The sequence below is a fragment of the Xiphias gladius genome, chromosome 14, assembly GCF_016859285.1.
Source record: "Xiphias gladius isolate SHS-SW01 ecotype Sanya breed wild chromosome 14, ASM1685928v1, whole genome shotgun sequence".
NCBI classification, from domain to species: Eukaryota; Metazoa; Chordata; class Actinopteri; order Istiophoriformes; family Xiphiidae; genus Xiphias; species Xiphias gladius.
In genome coordinates this window covers 9,438,865-9,459,233 of record NC_053413.1, presented here as the reverse complement: position 1 = coordinate 9,459,233, position 20,369 = coordinate 9,438,865, and the positions used below count along the sequence as shown (strand labels likewise).

Below are 20,369 nucleotides of genomic sequence, written 5' to 3'. Positions count from 1 at the left end.
CTCACATAATAATAACCAGCACCAGTTCCGAGGCTGACCTTTTCAAAATGTTTTCCTCGTTAGGTTGCTTGAGAAAATGGGATGTGGACATGCGAAAGGGGTTTTGGGAGGGTGAAGGTTCTCTGTTATCATTAGAGATACACCAGCTGTGGTCTTTGAACAGAGTCAGCTCCCATTAAGCTCACTGTGTGTGCTTCCAGCAGCAGCTTGATGTAACACTGCAGATAAGCTGGAAAATACGAAGAATATTGGCTGTTACCCACCCACATCCAGCCACGACACCCTGCAGCTCCACTAGCACAGCTGCTGCTGACACAGATAGTGGGCGGCCTCCAGGCTTGATTATAATAAAAAATGGTCTGCAGTATCATTCTGCTTACCCCCTCCTGAATCTATAATAGTATTTTGCTTTGTATTTGAATGGATTCAACAAACATGGGTTTCACTGTATATGCAGTGTTGCGTTTATCCCTTGGTTTGGTCTTTTTAGCCAGACTGTCTAGAACTTTAGCACAAAATTTTATACAGAAATTCATGGTTCCCAGACGATGAATCCTACTGATTTTACTAATCCTCTGACTTTTCCTCTAGGGCCACCATTAGGTTGACACTTGTGGTTTTTAGTGAAATAGTCTCGGCAACTATTGCATGATGATTGCCATGAAATTTACTATAACCAGTCATGTTCCCGACAGGATGAATTATAATAACTCTTGTGATCGCACAACTATTCCTGTAGCACAATCATCATCATCATCATCATCATCATCAAGATCTTCATTCATCCAAGAGCTGTACTAGCAAATGTTAATAAGCTAACACACTAAACTAAGAAAAGAGCCATAGTAAACATTAGCTGCTAAATATCAGCATGTTAAAGGTGCCCTGTGGAGTCAAACAGAAGTTATGTTTACATTCATCGTTACTCACCCAAACATTCTTGAGATCTAACAAATGTGTTGAATGCATTTCCTTTTTTCATAACATGTATTTTAAATCCAGTATTGTTTTCATCTACAATTGTATGCAAAAGTGTGGGCACCCATGGGCAAATTACATATTTTGTTGTTTCTTGAATAAAATTCAAAAAATAAACACAAATGATGAAAATGTCCATTTTAATGTCTGTTTCCTGCAGGGGTTGTATTTACTTACTTTAACTTCAAAAATAAACAAAATATCATTTGCCCACAGGTGCCCAAACTTTTGCATACAACTCTTATGTTTACTTGCTAATATTATTACTTGCTAGTATCATGTCACCTGCATGGACAAGATAAAGAAAACGGACTCACAGAAACAGCTCCACAGTGCTACTAGACCTCACAAACATCACAGGGAACCTTTAACATTGTCAATGTGAGCCCATTAGCATGTCGCCATTAGCATTTAACTCACAGCAGTGCTGTGCCTTGGCTTCAAAGACCTGCTAGCATGTGGACTGTCAGCATTACGTTTGTTAAAACTTACTTGTATTCAGCCACCTGCTTTTCCAGGACATCATGAAATAAGTCATTATTCCATGTAAACTTACCAACTGTTTGGATGATATTCATACTCTCCTATAGATGTGCGTAGGCCTGTGAGCTGCCAGTTTCTGTCTGTGTGCGTCATATACCCATTATTACCTGAGCCAGGCAACAGCTTTTATGATGATGATTCCTGAATCTTTTAATCTCTCTCACTCTCATCCCAAAGAATAAGAGATATTCTGCTACTCCATCATGGTCAACTTTAGTAGTGAGAGACATTGATATTTAAAGCTGGCAGAACAATTTGTTAGTATGCTATTATAGGAATAATTTCACATTTTGGGAATACACTTTTCCACTTTCTTGCCTAGAGAGTATCAGAACCACCCTCCTGTCTTTGTGGTTAATATGTAGTTGGAGCCAACAACCAGTTAGCTTAGCTTAGCATAAAGACTGGAAACAGAGGGGAAAATGTAGCCTGGCTCTGTTCAAAGGAACCAAAATCCGCTTAATGATACCACCTGTGTAAAATCTAAATATGAAACGACATCCAGCAGCTAGCTGGTTAGTTTAGCTTAGCAAAAAAAAAGAAAAACTGGAAATGGGGGAAACAGCTAGCTATGCTGAGCTACTGTAAGCTAACCATTTTTATGTTAAGATTTCAGTAGCTTAGCATGAAAACTGCAATGGAGGATGTAGCTTGCCTGGCTATTCCCTGTCTTTGTGATTAGTTAAGCTAAGCAGCTTCATCTTTAGCATACAGCCATGATATTGATTTTCTCGTCTAACTCTTGGTAAGAAAGAAAATTTGTGTATTTCCCACAATGTTAGACTTTTTAATTAAGTGAGTATGAGCTTTCTTACAAGAATTATCATAGACACATTACGATAAAAGACGTAGTTTTTTTCGTGAAAATCAGTTGGGGATCATAGATAACGTCGCAAATGTACCAAAAATCTTGAAAGTATTGTGGTACAAACAAGTATATTGTAAGACCTAATGTGTTTTATATGGAATGTGTGGAACTGAAAGTCTTTAGTCCTCTTATTTTTCTTTTTTTCTGCTCATTTCCTCCAACCATTAAATTTACATCAGCCTTTGTTTTCAGACATAACATCCCGAAGGAAGCGTTTCATGGAAACTTCTCTTGATGTAGCAGCAGTTTAAGTGACTGTGAGTAAAACATTTTCAGTGTTTAGTTCTTTCTGTTAAATTTAAGTTTTGGGGTTTTTTTTGTAGTTTCAGGTTCTCAAAAGTAACTGCAGACATGATACTAAAAACATTAACGTAATCTCTAAGTGTGTGTAAAAATCTTTGTATTGTTAGCATTTTTAAGTGTTATATGAGACTGAAGTTAGGAGACAACAACATGTAATTTAAAATACAAATTATGTGCGTTTCCATCCTATGAAAAGACCTGATTCACACTTTTATTTCTGATAATCAAGGCAAGCTTCTGCCTTTTGCTACAACCACTGTGTTCATTTTACTTTAAATCCCAGGCATGGCTCATCTTGTTTGTATCCAGTGATAGTTTTTTCTAAAACATCATGTCTCCTTCAGTAATTAGCAGGTTCTCCTCTGCAGGAAAATGGACTCCATTCTGTTTTTGTCAGTAGCTCTTGGTGGAGGCTGCCAGATACTGCTGCTCTCCGCTGCCTTTGTGGGCCATAATTGAAACCATTTGTGGATCAGGTGGAATTCTGGGATTTTGGCGTCATCTCAAAATCCGAAGCGTGTTATTTTCTCTCTTTCTTTCTTCCATCCAGTGAGACATCAGCCTTCATTTCCCCTCTCTCTCTCTCTCTCTCTCTCTCTCCCTCTCTCTCTCTCTCTCTCTTTTCCATTCCCAGAAAGTCCTTCCGAGGAAGAGGTCAGCGTCTTGCAGTGCTGAATGCATCAACTCACAGTAAATGTGGAATATTCCCTGAGACAGATGGTTTCATGATAACAAGAGAAGAACTTGTGAAAGTAAGTCAATCCATATTTTTCTCATATGTGAATATTAACCCCAATGTCCATGTTGACTTTGAAAGAAGTTTGTGTCAGCTCTGCTCAGTATAGAGAGTGACATCGCACAAGAAAATACATCACATAGGGTTAATAACATAACAGTAAGTATAGGGAATAGATCTCTCTATACACATAAAGATTAAGAGGGGTAAGATATTGTATTATTTGTATTTTATTTGTATTATTTTAATCAGTCACCTACATATTTACACTAAAGTAGCTGTTACAACAGAGTTAGTCAGTGATTGCGATGTCAGCTGGAAACTTAAGTGAAAGATGCATTTCAGTCACAAGTTTTCATTATACTGGTGCGATACAGTATTTTCAGTTTAGTGTATAATGTTGCTTTATATCCTTCCCTGTTTATGTATGAAATAAGCCAGTTAAAATGCGCTCTTAGTAAGTACACATCACACCGGCACAGAACTACACATCAGCCCCGAAATCTTTGGAAAACGCACCACGTGAATAAGGGTAAGTGCATTTCTGAGCAGTGGTTTAAGTTAACAGAGTGTGTTCGAGGTATAAGTCACTGAGACCTTCACAGGGCTTTTACAAGGTAAATAAAACGAGAGCTCATACTGCAGGTACTGTGGTGGGAGATAGCAGGACTCTGGGTTACACTGAGGACTGTTTGTGCATTTACCACTGCCGATCTCAACAGGGTTTTAGAACCATTTGTAACATCCTGAAACCACTGGAATGTGACTGTTATATTAAAAATAATTCTAATTTTACATCTTTGAATTTTTATCCTTTCTATTTCTTTTTTTTAATTCCTATTTTTACTCTTAATCAAATTATTATTATTTATTGCGCACTAGCCTTTTAGCACAGCATTAAGAGTATGCCACCCTGCATTTCAGTACACATGTTATTTGTGTATGTGACAGATAAAGCCTCAGAATCCTAAATATAAATATAAAATACAAGATTTGCTGTGGAAAATCTGTTGATATGACATATGAAAACTTGAATGATAGCTTACGTTTGATTACTTTGATGTTTATGGCAAGCTTTACTACTCATCTCAACTAATGATCTACAACCATCCTGGAATGTTTAGGAGATGAAGAGAAGAGAAAAGATGAAGGTCATGGAGGTGAAACTGATCACACATCATGTCTTCTTTATCCTGCTGGCTGCCACTGTAAGAGCTCAAGTAAACCCAGGTAGCTATTTCTCTTTTACATCCATGTTGTTCTTTCTCAGACCGGGTGGGAGTTAAATATCTTAATGAAGGCCACTTTGGTAGGAAGCTTTTGTTGTTGCGGGGATCACACCTCAGATGTTTTCTTGAACCGCTGTTAATTGCACGTGCAGCTAAACAATCCACGATAGAATGAGTTTAGTTTTGTTCAGTTCATAGTGTTTGATCAGACCCTGAGGTACGAGCCAGTCCATGCGGATAAGTCATATTTAAGCTTAAAATAACTTCTTTATATTCCTGAGGGACAGGCATGTTGACAAGAGGGAGAGGGAAAGCAATTTTTGGTGGGTGGGCTTAAAATGCAAGAATGTAATGTGTGTATCTTTGTGTGTGTGCCTATGAGAGTGTGTGTATGTGGTTTACCTAATGGTCAGACAGCAAATATCCTCAGAACAGGCAGACCTTTCACAAGCGGGGGGCATTCGTGGAAAAAAAAAAAAAAGCTTGAAAATTTGTAGGCCCTAGTTGTAGGTAACTCACACCTACTCTCTCTCGCACACGCACGCACTCATTTGACTTTTCCACTTAAAATATTTTCACAGTAAAAGGCTTATTTGTTCTGCTGCTCTCTCAAAGTACATGTCAGGGAGTTCAGCTGGAAGGTGAATAAAAACTCAGACGTCCCTTAATTACCAGGTAGCGATGGTGAGAATAAACAGTAATACTCTGGAAGATGCAGCAAGCAGCTATGCAGTACGGTCGCTGAATGATATTAACACTAAAATGGAGCTTCTGTTGTTGTCAAACTTACTTATTTTTTACATGGGAACAATGGTGGGAGATGGCAGATGGTTTTAAAGACAGAAAATTCTCTCACTTGTCTCTGGTAGAAATTATAAAAATGGATGAAAAATGAAGAGCAGGCAGCTCAGAGGCCACTCCCTTCTCATTTTGCTTAGACTGGCACCTACACAGTGATGCCTCTGTTTGGCTTTAGAGGCCTTGCGGGGCGGCAGGAAGGGGACTGGGGGGAAGGGATGAGCCCGGACCACTTTACACCCACCTCCTCACATCTTGAAAATACACAATAAGAATAAACACTCATTTGGCATGTGAAAGTATACAGGTTTTACACTCACACATACGAACACATAAAAGACATATTAAAAATATGGGTAGCATGGGTATCAGGGATGACTGTTCATCTGTTTATAGAAATGTGTCGCTACCCTCTTGGTATGACCGGTGGGCAGATTCAGGACGAGGACATCTCTGCCTCCAGTCAGTGGTCCGAGTCAACGGCTGCAAGATTTGGCAGGCATGTCTGACTACGCACTTCTCTTCTTTTATCCCAATTCCATGTCATTTATAATGGGGAACGTACTGTGCTCACAGTATGTCATTAGTATATCGTTAGAAAGCATGCAAAGTGATAATCTGTGACGATCTGTAAAATTCTGCTTCTTTTTAATTGAAACTCCAATGTTCAGCCCTGGTGGCCGTTGCTGTTGGTGCCAAATTCTTCATCTGTTTATTCAAAACTAACCACTGCTCTGGCTTCATTACATCTTGAATGCACAGACGATTTTTTTCTATCAGAAAACTGCCTTAGATTTAGGGTTGCAAACAACATATCTGAAAGTTGACAAAAAGGTCCATTTAGTAGCTGTTCAGGAGCTTCTGTTCAAACTTCATCATCTTCACCTGCAGACGGATTTAGCTCAGTTGTCATGGAATTGTTTCATGACAACAGAGTAAAGTCCGTAAATGGAATAAATGGACCTTGAGATGAGATTGTTTGATCAACTGCTCTTTCGAAGGTCAAGAATGAACTGAAAATAAATGCACTTTAGTGGATAAAATTAGGATTAAGTTAGATACAGTTCAGCATATTGGGAAATACACTTATTCTCTTTCTCGCCAAGGGTGAAATGAAAAGATGGATACCACTCTTTTGTCTGAATGCTACATATGAAGCTAGAGCCAGCAGCCGGTTAGCTTAGCCTAGTTTGAAGCTCAGTAGTGAATTCCGGCTCTTTGAAGGGAGCTAGCTCTTATGGCTCCGTTCCTTGCCAAGGGCCGGTCAAAATAAATTTGGGCAGAACAAACGGCTCTCACCAAGTACAACTCAGTTCCCTTCACTCATACCAAAGACCCGTTGAAAATAATTGGATCGTTCACGAATGTTATATTCACTAAAGCTCAGCATATGTGAAAGTTTGATGAACTGTATACATTTTGAATAATAACAGTGCTGTTTTACAATGTGACCAGCACCAATATAGAGTAGTCGAAGATTTTCTCATGCAAATATGAATTCATTAACATAGAGAAAGATCATGCATACTGTAGCAGATAAATTTACTAACTAACTTTTATCTCCTTACATATTCCCTCTACCTTCTATTTCCTCTCCTCACTACTTTGTTCTCCTCTCTTTGTGTCCTGCAATGATTCTTCCCCCTTTTCATTTGTCTTTTCTTCCCCTCTCTTCCTCTGTCTACCTGAACTCTTTGCCCTTCCTTTCCTTCACTGTCTCCTCTCGTATGTCTTCCTCCTCTTCAGACTCGACTTTGACAACGGAGACGGTGATGGGGCCTGGTGCCCCGACATCATGTCAGAGGCAGATGGCCTCAAAGAGTATCTCCAGGTTGACCTGCGTTCACTGCACTTCATCACGCTGGTGGGCACCCAGGGTCGCCACGCCGACGGAATGGGTAATGAGTTTGCCCAGCGATACATGATCAAGTACAGCCGCGACGGCAGCAACTGGGTGGGCTGGCATGATAGGAAGGGAAGGCAGGTAAGCATGGGTAGATACTACTGTGTTTATCTACCTTTCTTATTCTTTCTTATGTCCTGCGCTGTTCTCACATATCTGATTCAGTTTAGATCTACACTTTATCATATCACCTTAAATGGATCATGTGCGGGTGTAGAGCTGGGGGAAAAACTCCATGACAGGTGAGCCTTTGAGACTAGGCTCAGTTTGTATATCACAGTATTCTATTATCACAGTATTCGCCACTGTGAGAGACCACGGATCTTTGGCTAAAATTCTATACTAAGGTATTTGTCAGTGCCATTTATGGGAGCTTAAGTTTCATCATTATGACATTAATTTACAGACTTTACAGACTGTGCCATAATAATTGTAACAAAGTGAAAGAAAGTGGTCAATGTAACTAAGTACACTTACTTGAGTACAAATTTGAGGTTGTTGCACTTTACCTGAGTATATCCATCTTAGGCAGGTACAGAAGACAACAAGGTGGGAAGAAAAAGAGTCCTCAGGATGAAAGACAGCACACGATCTGGCAGGGAGAGGCGGGTTGAAATACTGGCTGGGATAATGAGGAAACGGGTGTGTGAGTGGGCGGGGTAGAGCAGGGGTTTCTGAAGGTGAATGTGGACGTCAGGAAACAGGGAGCGGTGGGACCGACTCAGGATATCTGGTGGGCGGATGGAGGATGGCCAAAATAAACAGGCTTGAGACAGGAATCATGAACTTATAAAATATAATGCACTGATATAGATTAAACTACCCAGCAGAATATAAAATAGTTAAAATGCACCCCAGTTTGACCTGGTACAACAGTAAAATATTAGTTGTACATTAATGCCTCAGTAATAGTTATCCAATAATACATATAATAATAACGGGCTATACTGTATGACACTCACAGGGGCCATTTTTCTGAATTATGAGTACTTTTACTGTTAACACTTTAAGTATTTGTTGCTATTAAGACTCTCGTTCTTTTACTCAAGTAATATTTTCAGTGCAGGACTTTTACTGTACTTATAATGGAGTATTTTTATCGTAAGTTATTGCTACTTTTACTTAAGTGAAGGATTTGAATACTTGCTCCTCCACAGGCGATAGATAGCAAGTAGGGGGACCAAAAGACAACATCTTCTTCGCAGCAAGTTGTACCAGAACTCATGGTAAAATGTGATCTTAAATTCATGAGGCAGACAGTACCAATTTGGTTTCACAAGTTATTTGACAATCACATATTTATGCTGATAAAATGGTACACTTAGCAATTTTGTCGTTCAGCAACCCCAATTCCCTGCAGCAGAGGACAGACTTTTTGTTTGCATTAACACCATATATACTTCGATGGTTCGATATCTGTCCCTGACAAGTTTCTCTCACGCAGGCTCATGTAATCTGCCTCTCCTCTGCCAGGTAATTGAGGGGAACAGGAATGCCTATGACGTGGTGCTGAAGGATCTGGAGCCTCCCATCATCGCTCGCTTCGTCCGCTTCATGCCTGTGACAGACCACTCCATGATCGTGTGTATGAGAGTGGAGCTCTACGGCTGTGAATGGCTGGGTTAGTCATTACTTTCAATTCTGTGTGTCTCTTTAACAATTACCACAGTCTATATCCCTTTTTTGTACCTTGGAGGTTTTTTTTATGACTTGTGACAGGTCATAACAGAATTTTGTTTCTTGTCATAATAACCTATAAGCACGCAGTGAGTAAATCTGTCATAATCATGAATATTTGACCTGCCCCTTTTAGATGGCCTGATGTCTTATAGCATTCCAGATGGGCACCAAATGATCTACAGAGGCCTGGATGTCTACTTTAATGATTCTGTATATGATGGAGCGACAGCTGAAAGGTCTGGATTTAACTGCTAGTTCTAGAAAGAAAGATGTAGACTACAATTATAGTAGGGGTTACTTCTGTAATCATTGTCAGATCCTGTGAGGGCAGTAATACTCTTCAAAACTAACTGAGGAATATTTTCTATTTTTTTTTTTTTTTAAATCGTTTCAATCTTCAATCCGTCCCTCCGCTAGACTGAAAAAGGGCCTCGGGCAGCTGACAGATGGCACCTGGGGTCTAGATGATTTCCTCCACAGCCACATCTACGGCTCGTGGCCAGGGTACGACTATGTAGGCTGGAGCAACAAGAGCTTCCCCAAAGGTTATGTGGAGATGATCTTTGAGTTTGACCATGTCCGAAACTTCACTTCCATGAAGGTAAGAAGTTTAGGAAAAACTTTCTGGGTTGTTCAGTGAAGAGTTTAATAGTGATTAAGTGGAATATTTTTTAAATTTCCTGAGTCAACACTCAACTGAACTGAGCTGTGCTGTGCCACACTGGGCACGCACCCATCTTCTAATGATGCTGCAAATTTTACAGGGACATAAACTTTATAAAATGATGCAATATAGCATAGCAATGTGAAAATTGCCTTTTCTGTATAATTATCCTGTTTGTCATGGGTAAATGCTATGGGCAGAATTCAGAGATGGAAGATCATGTCTTTAGCAACAGCACAGCAAGACGGATTAGGCATCACCACACCTGCTCTTATTATCGGCTTCCCCCTTAGATTCTGTCCATTTTGAGCACCTTTGCACCTGTTGGTAGAGAAAAAAAATTCATATTTTTTGTGAACAAGATGACTGACTATTTGGAAGATGCAGTTTTTAGTTCTTTGATCATGCTTTTTTGCATTTACATATCCCACTGTCACCCCCACAGGTTCACTGTAATAACATGTTCAGCCGAGGGGTGAGGGTGTTCAGACAGGCCACCTGTTACTTCCGGTCAGGCTCAGACTGGGAGGCAGACCCGGTGACCTTAAGGCCCACTGTTGACCGTGTGAGCCAAATCGCCCGTTTTGTCACCGTCCCCCTCGGGGATCGCACAGCCAGCGCCATCAAATGCCGTTTCCACTTCAGTGACCTTTGGATGCTGTTCAGTGAGGTGGCTTTCCAGTCAGGTAAAACAGGATCAGTCATGGGTGTCATCTTCCAGTCAGTGCCTCCTCAGAAACTTTGATTTTATAATTGATGCAGCAATATTGTAGCATATTATTATGCTCTAGCTGCCTCCTGTCTGACTTTACTATATATCCTTCAGCTTTGCTTTTCTTCACTTGTTCTCTTTCACTAACAGGCTCAGCAGTTTACAATACATCTCTGACTGTTCGCAAACATGGACACCCTACAAACACACTACCAGGTCAGCAGCTGAACCATTTGTGTCTTTTTTTCTTTTCTTTTTTTAAGCAGTGGCTGTAATTTTGAGGAAGTGACAGTCAGACAGTGGAGAAAAATGCTGGCAGACCAGAGCGGGTTTTATTTGTGGCTGCTGGGAAGTGATGTGGCGGTAAACACAACATGGCCTGACTATAATCTTCAGTCAGACACAAATATAATCAATATGTAATAGATTTTTCTATTGTATATTGTAGTTTTTACTAATTTGCCTTGATGTCATGCATCTCACTATGGTTATAATTATTTATTTCAGTCTAAAAGTGTAGGTAATTGCACACTTTAAAAGGTAGTTTAACTAAAATGGTTTTTGGTTAAACAGTGCCTCCTGGTGATAGAATCAGAAATGACTTATAATCATGAAGATAAATGTCAGGCCCCCCACTGTAGTTGTAATGAAACGTGAAGGGGATTATGCAATGAGAATGTAATTATTTTGGGATATACTATAATAACAACTTGAACTGTGATGGATTAAAGCAAATCCATCCCAAATCCAAATTCTCGTCTCATCTTTAATAGGGGACGATCCCACTCATAAAGTGGATGACAGCAATACCAGGATCCTGATTGGCTGCTTGGTGGCTATCATAGCCATCCTATTGACTATCATAGTCATCATCCTGTGGCGGCAGGTGTGGCAAAAGATGCTTGAGAAGGTGAGAAAAGAGGTTTTTGTATTTTTAAATGAATTTATTTATATCAACTAACAGACCTCAACTCTCACACACTCACTTTCTTAGGCATCTCGTCGCATGCTGGACGATGAACTTACGGCTCGTCTTGCCGTCCAGACCCAGGCCTTCTCCTTCCACCACTCCTCTCTGTCCAGCGAGGGCGGCTCCACCTCCAACTCCACGTATGAGAGAATCTTCCCCCTCTGTGCTGACTATCAGGAGCCCTCACGCCTCATCCGAAAGCTGCCTGAGTTTGCTCAGTCCACAGAGCACCTCGGTAGGACCGTAAAATGACCCTGTAATAAATACTGTAGAGGTTTTCTATTGTTATAGCTGCTGTAGTGTGAGATTTTGTGTGTTCTGCATCAGGACTGAGCACCTCATGCAGAGCCCTTGCAGCAGGTGGTTTAGACGGTGCGCCCCACTATGCGGAGGCAGACATCATCAGCCTGCAGGAGTCTTCAGACAGCAGCACCTACTCCATCGCAGCCGTCAACATGAATCTCTTTGCTGGCACCGATTCATCCATGAAAGAGTTCCCCAGACACAAGCTCACCTTCAAGGAGAAACTGGGAGAGGGCCAGTTCGGAGAAGTACATTCAGTTTTGTAGCTCTAATGTTTGTTGGCACTGATTTTGTATTTTAGAAATATTCTTGGAAATGGTTATTAGATTTATTGGGCTACTCTCTCTTTGCCATTATTATATTGATGTATCTTTATAGCTGTCATATTTAAAACTGAAAGATAGATATTGCTCTGTGGTAAAAGCACCAGAGTCTGAAATTCAGTCACTATACAGTAGATGCTGACAAGTAGGCAATACTTAGTGGTATTAAACAGATGGTTTCAAGGGGTGCCAAGTGGATGATGGACTGACAAAGTAAGTTTTGTAAACAGGTGCACTTGTGTGAGGCAGAGGGCATGCAGGACTTTTTGGACGAGGTTTTGTCTATAGAGGGAAACAATGAGTCACCTCTGCTTGTTGCTGTTAAAACACTGCGGGAAGATGCAAACAAGAATGCAAGGTAAAAGCAACTGGTAACATTTTTTATTTAACAATTTTAAGACAAAGGTGTTGTGTATATTTTCTTGAAAATTTAAGCATCAAGCAGAAAAGAATATGTCTGCAAGTTTGTACATTAGTCTCCAACTGGTCGTCATTATTCATTCAGTCATCAGTCAAGCAGCAAATTACAATTATCCGTCCCCGCTGTGCTGCAGGAATGACTTCCTGAAGGAGATCCGTATCATGTCTCGTCTGAGGGACCCCAACATTGTCCGTCTGCTGGCGGTGTGTGTGGACACAGACCCTCTGTGCATGATCACTGAGTACATGGAAAATGGAGACCTGAACCAGTTCCTGTGCAATCTCAGGCTCAAGGAAGCTGCTGATGAAGACAAGACAGAACAAGAGGAGAAGGAGGGGATGAGCATGGTCTGGTAGGCTCATATATTAATATTAAATTATAATGATTATCAGGGACATAAAATATAGAGCCAACAAGCCAACCCTATATATAACCACACTATACTTATGATTCCTCTTTCTTTGTGGTCGCCTCTGCTCTCAGCTACAGTAAACTGATTGGCATGGCTGTGCAGATTGCATCTGGTATGAAGTACTTGTCCTCTCTCAACTTTGTCCACCGAGATCTGGCCACCCGCAACTGCCTGGTGGGTAAGAACTACACAATAAAGATCGCTGATTTCGGCATGAGTCGGAACCTGTACAGAGGAGACTACTACAGGATCCAGGGCCGGGCCGTCCTGCCCATTCGCTGGATGTCCTGGGAGAGCATCCTACTGGTGAGTGCTGTGCGGATCTGGGCACAAGTGGGATGTCTGTTGAGAGAAGTATGCGTAACCTGTTGGTTAATGTTGATAACAATATATCTAGGATGTTTATTACATGTGTACCAGCCTAATGCCACCAAACAATCCAGCATCTTATGTCCACATTGTTTGCCCAGGTCTATGCCAGACTGTATTTGGATTTAAATTGTCTGTTCTCTCAGGGTAAGTTCACCATGGCCAGCGATGTGTGGGCGTTCGGTGTGACCCTGTGGGAGATTCTGACTCTGTGTAAGGAGCAGCCCTACTCCCAGCTCTCTGACGAGCAGGTCATTGAGAACACAGGCGAGTTCTTTAGGGACCAGGGCAAGCAGGTGAGCATCACACAGGTTTAGGCTACCAATCCTACCGAGTACAATTTGTTACCGCTTGCAGCTGTGTTCAGTCACAGTTTATTTGAGGTAATCCCTCAAGAGTACCCCATATTTTCCCTGCATCTGTATCTCATGGTGCCAAATTTGCTGGAAGTGTCTTGCAAATTTGCTTTCATGTTTTCAAATAAAAAATTCTACTGCATTCATATTTTGCCTCTTGCTCCCAGGTGTACCTGCCAAAGCCGCCATGTTGTCCTGAAAGAGTCTACACTGAGCTGATGCTGAGCTGCTGGAGGAGGAATGCCAAGCAGAGGCCGAGCTTTCAGGAGATGCACACTCAGCTGAAGGAGAGTCTGGCGTAGTAGATGGGACTTTTAATTTCTCTCTGCCATGCACTGTCTCATTTGCTCTCTCAGTATGGATTTAGTTGGAATTAATTTGGAGTCAGAAACAACCCATCAAATGTTATCCATGTGTTTTATGCTTGCTTGCCACAATGGTGCTGTAAATAATAGGAAATGAGGAGAAGGTTTACACTTGAACAGAGCCTTTTATTGTAGATATTATGCAAATTAGCACTATTCACTAATTGTATTCACACTTCTGTATATTTATTAATTTCTTTTTGTTTCCTGTGCTATGTGTATTTATAGAGAAAGCCAAGGTAATCCTAGGTTTTGAAATGCAGTTGTGATTTTATTTTTTAATTTCTTTTCCATATAAACATATAATTCTATTGCACATTTTGTGTGAGCCTTTTTCAACGTTTCTTTTTTTGCTTTGTATTTTTAACGTGAACAAATGACACAAAAATGACTGTTGTCTGGATGAGAATGTTTTTTAACTACGCAGAAGCTCACTTACATGCTTTACAAACATGTTTATGTCCTTTTGCAGAAATAAATTAACTGTATATTGTTGAAGAGTAGCAAAGAACAAAGATTTTTAATAGCTGTCAAGCCAAAGAGCCTTGTAAATAAAGAAAAATTCATATTCGCTACTGTTTGTCACACTTCGTTTGTCGTTTTCTTCACATACTGACATTATTAGCAACAAGCAGCAGAAGTGTCCTAAGCGACGCTTTCAACGCTTGTGCGCTTTTGCCTTTTTGAGCCCGTCTGCTCTCCGTAGTGGAAGCTGACAGGCCAGCTGTTTGCTGACATCCAATCACACCACGTACTGGCTGGCGCACATAGGCTGACGCCTTCAGACAGGAATCGGACGATGGGCTGAGAGTCCAGGTGTGTCTCTGCTGAGAGGGAATCCACGCCGGGTCGGATCCTTTCCCCTGGTCCCGTTGTCGTCCACAGCCGCTGCTAACCTCCGGTCAGACATGCAGAGAGTTACGGTCGTAACCGGCGCGAACAGGTGGGTCCGCTGAGACGGCGTTGTAGCGACGAATAGACACTCGGTTTGTCACCGTGACGCCTCTCACGAGCTGATAAACACCGAAAATGTGTGTGAATGTGTGTGTGTGTGCGCGCTCCTCCTGTTGGGAGATGGTCTTCTTCTAAACCTGTGATGAGATGTAGTCATGTTTACCGGTTGACATTTGTTAACTGAATTCATTTTTTTATCTGCGTCATACAAAACACGAAAAGAAAACCGTTGAATACCGTTACATTAAAAAAAAAAAAAAGCCAAAGCAACAAAGTATATTAAAAGTGAAATAACCGAAAAGAAGAAATGAATTACCAGTAGCACGCAACTTGTTCACGCACGACTGTTGTCTGGAGGCTAACCCGGCGACGCCGAGATTTGGGTCTGGCATTTATAACTGTGCCTAACAGGGATTTACAGCACGGAAATACCCGAAATGTGGTAGGTATGTTAGTGGAGATGAGGTTTAAGTTCTTTTTAGAAAGTGTCGCTTACACGTCCTTACATGTACCAACCGCAAACTGTCATTTTTACATTAATGTTTGTGTACAAATTAATCCGACGTGTTAACCAGTGAGCTGTAGAGGTGCTGATACGAGTATTTGTGTACTTTGTACAGAGATTTTTTTTTTTTAAAAACGAACAAACATATATACACCACACCTTATTTTTCTCACTCTTTAACTTATATACAGTAAGAAAGTAACCGTAAATTGAAACACCAATGAGGATTATAATCAGCAATACATGAAACACAGAATACCACTTTCTTCTACTAATAACACTGATAACAAAACATTCCCATGAACAGTGATAAAGATCCCCTTTATTCACAGCTCTGGGATATTAAGGTCGAAATTTTAAATGTAACCAAAGATGTCATTATTCACTTGATATTGTAAATAATTGAGCTTAGTGTTGATTAGTTAGAAATCAAGACTGCACGCAAATATTTCCAATCTGCCTTCATTAATTATTTTCCAGTATTGTTACTCTAATATAGTCCTCTGTGTTTACCAGTTAATTCGATTAATCTGGGCGCGGATCACTCAGTTCCTTTGGGAATGCTTGTTTACATGTGTGAACGACTGTGTTTGTCTGCCATCTGTTTCTCTCTCTCCCTCTCTGCAGTGGCATCGGCCTGGCGTTGTGCGAGAGGCTGCTGACTGAGGACAGCCAGCTCCGTCTGTGTCTGGCCTGCAGAAACGCGCAGCGGGCCGAGGCTGCCCGCTCCGCCCTGCTGACTTCTCACCCCAACGCAAAGGTGGACCTGCTGCACCTCGATGTGGGCTCTGTGCAGTCAGTGCTCTCGGCTGCTCAGGAGGTCAAAGCCAGGTAAGAAACCTTTGATACGTTGACCTCGTAACTCTGTTGGTACTCCGCATTGTATCTATGACACTCCTTCCTGTTCTCTCTATGATTTCAACAACTATGAAAATGGAACTGAAACTGATTTAATATTTGATGCACGTTTGTGTTTTTCTATAGGTACAGCAGAATTGACTTTCTGTATCTAAATGCAGGAATTATGCCCAATCCACAAGTGGATGTCAGAGCTTTTTTCAAAGGTCTGTTTTCCAAGTAAGTTTCCAAAGCCAGTTCCTGACTTGCTCATCTTAACTTTGATTTGTGTCTTTTTTATTTTGAATTAAGTTCTCTTGGCTTAAAGTGAGCTGGCTGTATACCAGTGCATCTTGATTCTGTCCATGCTGTTATGTGATAGTGTATCCTCTCACTGCAGGAATGTCATCAACATGTTTGCAACAGCAGAGGGTCTCTTAACTCAACAGGACCGTCTCAACTCAGATGGACTGCAGGAAGTTTTTGCCACCAACCTCTTTGGTCATTTTCTTCTGGTATACCTCAGACTGTACACATACATAAATTAAAATCTAAATCTAGATGATAACAAATCCCATAATATGACATAACATAGTCCTATTACTATATATGTTGTGGCAACATAGTGTAGTAGTACAATATCTGCATATAGACACAATGAGTATTAAAAAGAAACCAGATGGTAGGGTGGGTGTTATGTAAAATTCTAAAATTCTATCAGTCTATATAATGTTATATTTCAAAATCAGCACATATTGGGATGTAGTAAATTTTCTAGAAACTTAATGGATGAAATAACAAAATGAGAATATTATAATTGGCTTATGCAGTGAATTATTTACCTGACGAAATCACGATGCCTTATCAAATTGATGCATGTATCGTTGTACCAGAAAGTCATGAAATGGTACAAAAAACTTGAAGATGTTTTTACATTTAAAGGGAAAGCAAACCGGTCAGTGTAGATTAAATGTTTTCTCACACCTGTGATTTATTACGGGGACTGAAGTCATTGTTACCCCTGTATTTAAAATCTTAACAGTTTTATCTTTGTAGTTGTCCTGACTGGTCTTCTGGACCCGATCGTCATGTCTCTGTGCTTAGATCAGGGAACTGGAGCCTCTGCTGTGTCAGGCAGGCCACACATCCAGGGTAGTGTGGACCTCCTCGAGTAATGCCCGCCGCTCTGCCTTCAGCATCGAGGACATGCAGCACAGAAATGGGACGGAGCCCTACAGCTCCTCTAAATATGCTTCAGACATGCTCAGCCTGGCACTCAACAGACACAAGAATGACCAGGTTTGTCCGTCACACACACTCTGCAAAGTACTAGCACAGTAATGACTACCACTGCAAGCTTGAATTTATCCTTAGATTCCAGTCCTTTGGAAAATGTCATTCTTATAGTCTTCATCGTCACTGGCTACTAAAGACAATATGAAGAGCTGAATAGACTCGTTTAACTCTGCAGTGAATCAGCAAAAGCCATTTTAGTCCAAACTGTTAAGTAGGAGGGGAATTGGTAGGATTATTGAGTCTCCTAAAAATGGGGCCTTACCAAAATGCTCTTTACTTAATTAATGATCTGTTGAATTGTCCACTGGTTTTGGCCATGACAAACTAAGATCAACTTAATTTTCCAGTCAGAAGGCTCAGTGTATTGTCAGGTGACTCTACCTACTGCCCCTGTATCTACAGTGTGTGTATTGAACCAATTTAAGACGTTACACATGTTGCTTCCTGTGAGGTTTTAGTTGAGTTTTTGGGTCGGTAGAACACATCTGTCAATTCTATGAGCTTCTTATTTTCTAGAAGGTGATATAATTAGGTTTTCTCTAGGACTAAACAATTGCCATATTGGACTGTGGATCATTGGACTGAAAGGTGGCTGTAAAATGTTTGTTATTCTGCTCAGAGAACGGAGGGTATATTTAGGTTGAATTAACTCAGTTAAAATGAATTTTACATTTACCAGTTATCCACTTTATTATAATCCCATTCTTTAGCATTATCCAACTGTGTGCTCTCTATGTTCTAAAAGAACTTTTCAAATCAGGAGACAATCTTTTTATTTTTTGTTTTAGTTATAAGAATGAAACAGATACTGCACATCAAGAGTAAATAATATAGAGAGAGAGTGTTTAAAAACTAGAAGATACAAGCTAAACTAAAGCTACTACTTTAACTTCATCACAACATAATATATTGGTCACTTTACTATAAATGATAGTAAGTCATATTTTATTAATGCCAGGTTTAAAAACACCTCATATATCCTCATTAAACGTTCATCTGTTATAAGTTTTTTCTTGTCTTTGTGACAGGGGCTGTTCTCCTCTGTGATATGTCCAGGGCTGGTGATGACTAATCTGACCTATGGTATCCTGCCCTCATTCTTCTGGACTCTCATCATGCCCATCATGTGGTTGGTGAGTGGTGTTGTTTATGTAGTTAGTTCTTACTTTGTTAATTCTAACAAAAGTCTCCCTCGTCTATGTCAAATATTACTGAAGTTTCTATGCACTGTTTCATGTTCCCGTGATATATTTTCCTGTTGTGCTGAACAGATTAGGATCTTCACTAACACATTCACACTTATACCGTACAACGGAGCAGAGGCACTGGTATGTTGTCAGCCTGTGCCATTATTGTTTATATGAAAAATTATTTAGGGATTCATATCTCTACAGTAGATGCATTATTAACATGGATTCCTGCTGTGGTCTTTTTCACAGCACTGGCTGTTTCTTCAGAAGCCAGAGTCCCTGGATCCAAGAGCAAAGTATCACAGTTTAACATCAGGACTTGGAACAAACTATACTCAACCTCGACAAGTGAGTAACTTGAGACCATGAGTTCCAAAGAGATACTGTTCAAGTCTATATAATAGAGTGCAATGCAGGAAAACATGGAATGATAATGTGATATGCTGTGTAAGATGCTTTATTTACATGTAATTAATTCAGATTTTCAGTTTGTTTGTGTTCATGTTTCAGATGGACATCGATGAGGAAATGTCTGAGGTCCTCTATTCAGAACTTCTTGAACTCGAGAAAGTAGTCAGAAGGAAGCTGAGTGAGAGAAATGCTGGTAACAAAGCTCATCAACAGTACCTCAGTGAGATAGAGTGAGTCCTTTGTAATGGAAAGGATGTCTTTTTATATGTCAATGCAACAACCATACTTTTTCTACCTCAGTCAAGGTCACAACTTTGATATGTGATCATATTGGCTACATGAGTAAAGCTACTTCTGAGATGAAACTAGGATTCCCTGCACTTGGTAACCCTAATCATATTGAAATTAGCAACATATGACAGTGAAACACTACATGGGCTATTTTTGCGCAAGTATTTGTATTCATTTGCAGTATGTTTTAAATAAAAGGAACATTTATTGTGAAAATGTAACTTCCCATATCAATCTTGACACGAATCATTCACACAACTCCAGAATTAATCTACTAAAAATACATCTAACAAGAAAGGAAGAAAAAAAAAAACCTTAACTGCACACACACATATTACAACCAAACAGGTGTTTTCCTTTAATTTTCTGATTAAACCTGGTCTCAGCAATACGACAGCTCCCTGACTCTCCTGTTATTTTGCTTGCACCTGTGAGAGGGGGCCGGCTTAATTCTCCAGAGTCCATTGAATTTAAAGGGAACAATGTGATGTCCACTGTTATTCTCAGTCACCTGGCAGCAGTGCTCTAATGATTTAAAGCACTTGAATACCAACGGAATCAGGCACTTGACCCGACTTCAAACTGAGAGGTCTAATTAGAAAAGCTTAAAACACCTCCGTGGGCCTGCAGGCTTTTCTATTATGAGTCACTTTGTCTTTTCTACAAAACTACTTATATGACTTAAAGAGCCTTTCTCATATAATGTATTAATATTAGAAATGTATATTTTATAAATTAAGGTTGGTCATTCACAAACCTACTTTAAAATGTAATTAAGACAACTTTTGTCTCATGAAGTGACCTGCCACATTTTTGAAATGAAGAACCACAGCTACCTTTTTTCACGTCTACAAAGGGTAATGTTGGGGTCACGTCAGATCAGTAGCACCAGGGGTCTCATCCCTTGCTGCGATCTGCAGTGGGCCTAACAAAATATATGAATGAATAAATC

General features: G+C 40.3%; 2 protein-coding genes across 3 annotated transcripts; both read left to right on the top strand.

Annotated features, from left to right (window-relative positions):
* Window positions 1–3,376: 3,376 nt before the first annotated feature.
* On the top strand, window positions 3,377–14,050 carry LOC120799074 (discoidin domain-containing receptor 2-like). The gene is made up of 17 exons (XM_040143951.1): window positions 3,377–3,444; window positions 4,553–4,658; window positions 5,852–5,954; window positions 7,202–7,439; window positions 8,832–8,979; window positions 9,172–9,274; window positions 9,456–9,639; window positions 10,148–10,388; window positions 10,565–10,630; window positions 11,188–11,324; window positions 11,409–11,619; window positions 11,712–11,935; window positions 12,241–12,368; window positions 12,565–12,710; window positions 12,866–13,149; window positions 13,359–13,508; window positions 13,736–14,050. Exons 1-17 carry the CDS (start codon window positions 3,418–3,420, stop codon window positions 13,868–13,870), a joined length of 2,631 nt encoding a protein of 876 aa, XP_039999885.1. The 5' UTR covers window positions 3,377–3,417; the 3' UTR covers window positions 13,871–14,050.
* Window positions 14,051–14,693: 643 nt separating this feature from the next.
* LOC120798840 (3-keto-steroid reductase/17-beta-hydroxysteroid dehydrogenase 7-like) lies at window positions 14,694–19,714 on the top strand. 2 transcript variants are annotated; one of them, XM_040143571.1, is made up of 9 exons: window positions 14,694–14,876; window positions 16,020–16,223; window positions 16,377–16,469; window positions 16,630–16,744; window positions 17,334–17,528; window positions 18,554–18,658; window positions 18,797–18,853; window positions 18,965–19,063; window positions 19,204–19,362. In XM_040143571.1, exons 1-9 carry the CDS (start codon window positions 14,842–14,844, stop codon window positions 19,237–19,239), a joined length of 939 nt encoding a protein of 312 aa, XP_039999505.1. In that variant the 5' UTR covers window positions 14,694–14,841; the 3' UTR covers window positions 19,240–19,362. The 2 variants fall into 2 exon arrangements, with proteins under 2 accessions (XP_039999505.1, XP_039999504.1); XM_040143570.1 differs by having other exon boundaries at window positions 14,696–14,876; window positions 19,226–19,714.
* Window positions 19,715–20,369: the final 655 nt, after the last annotated feature.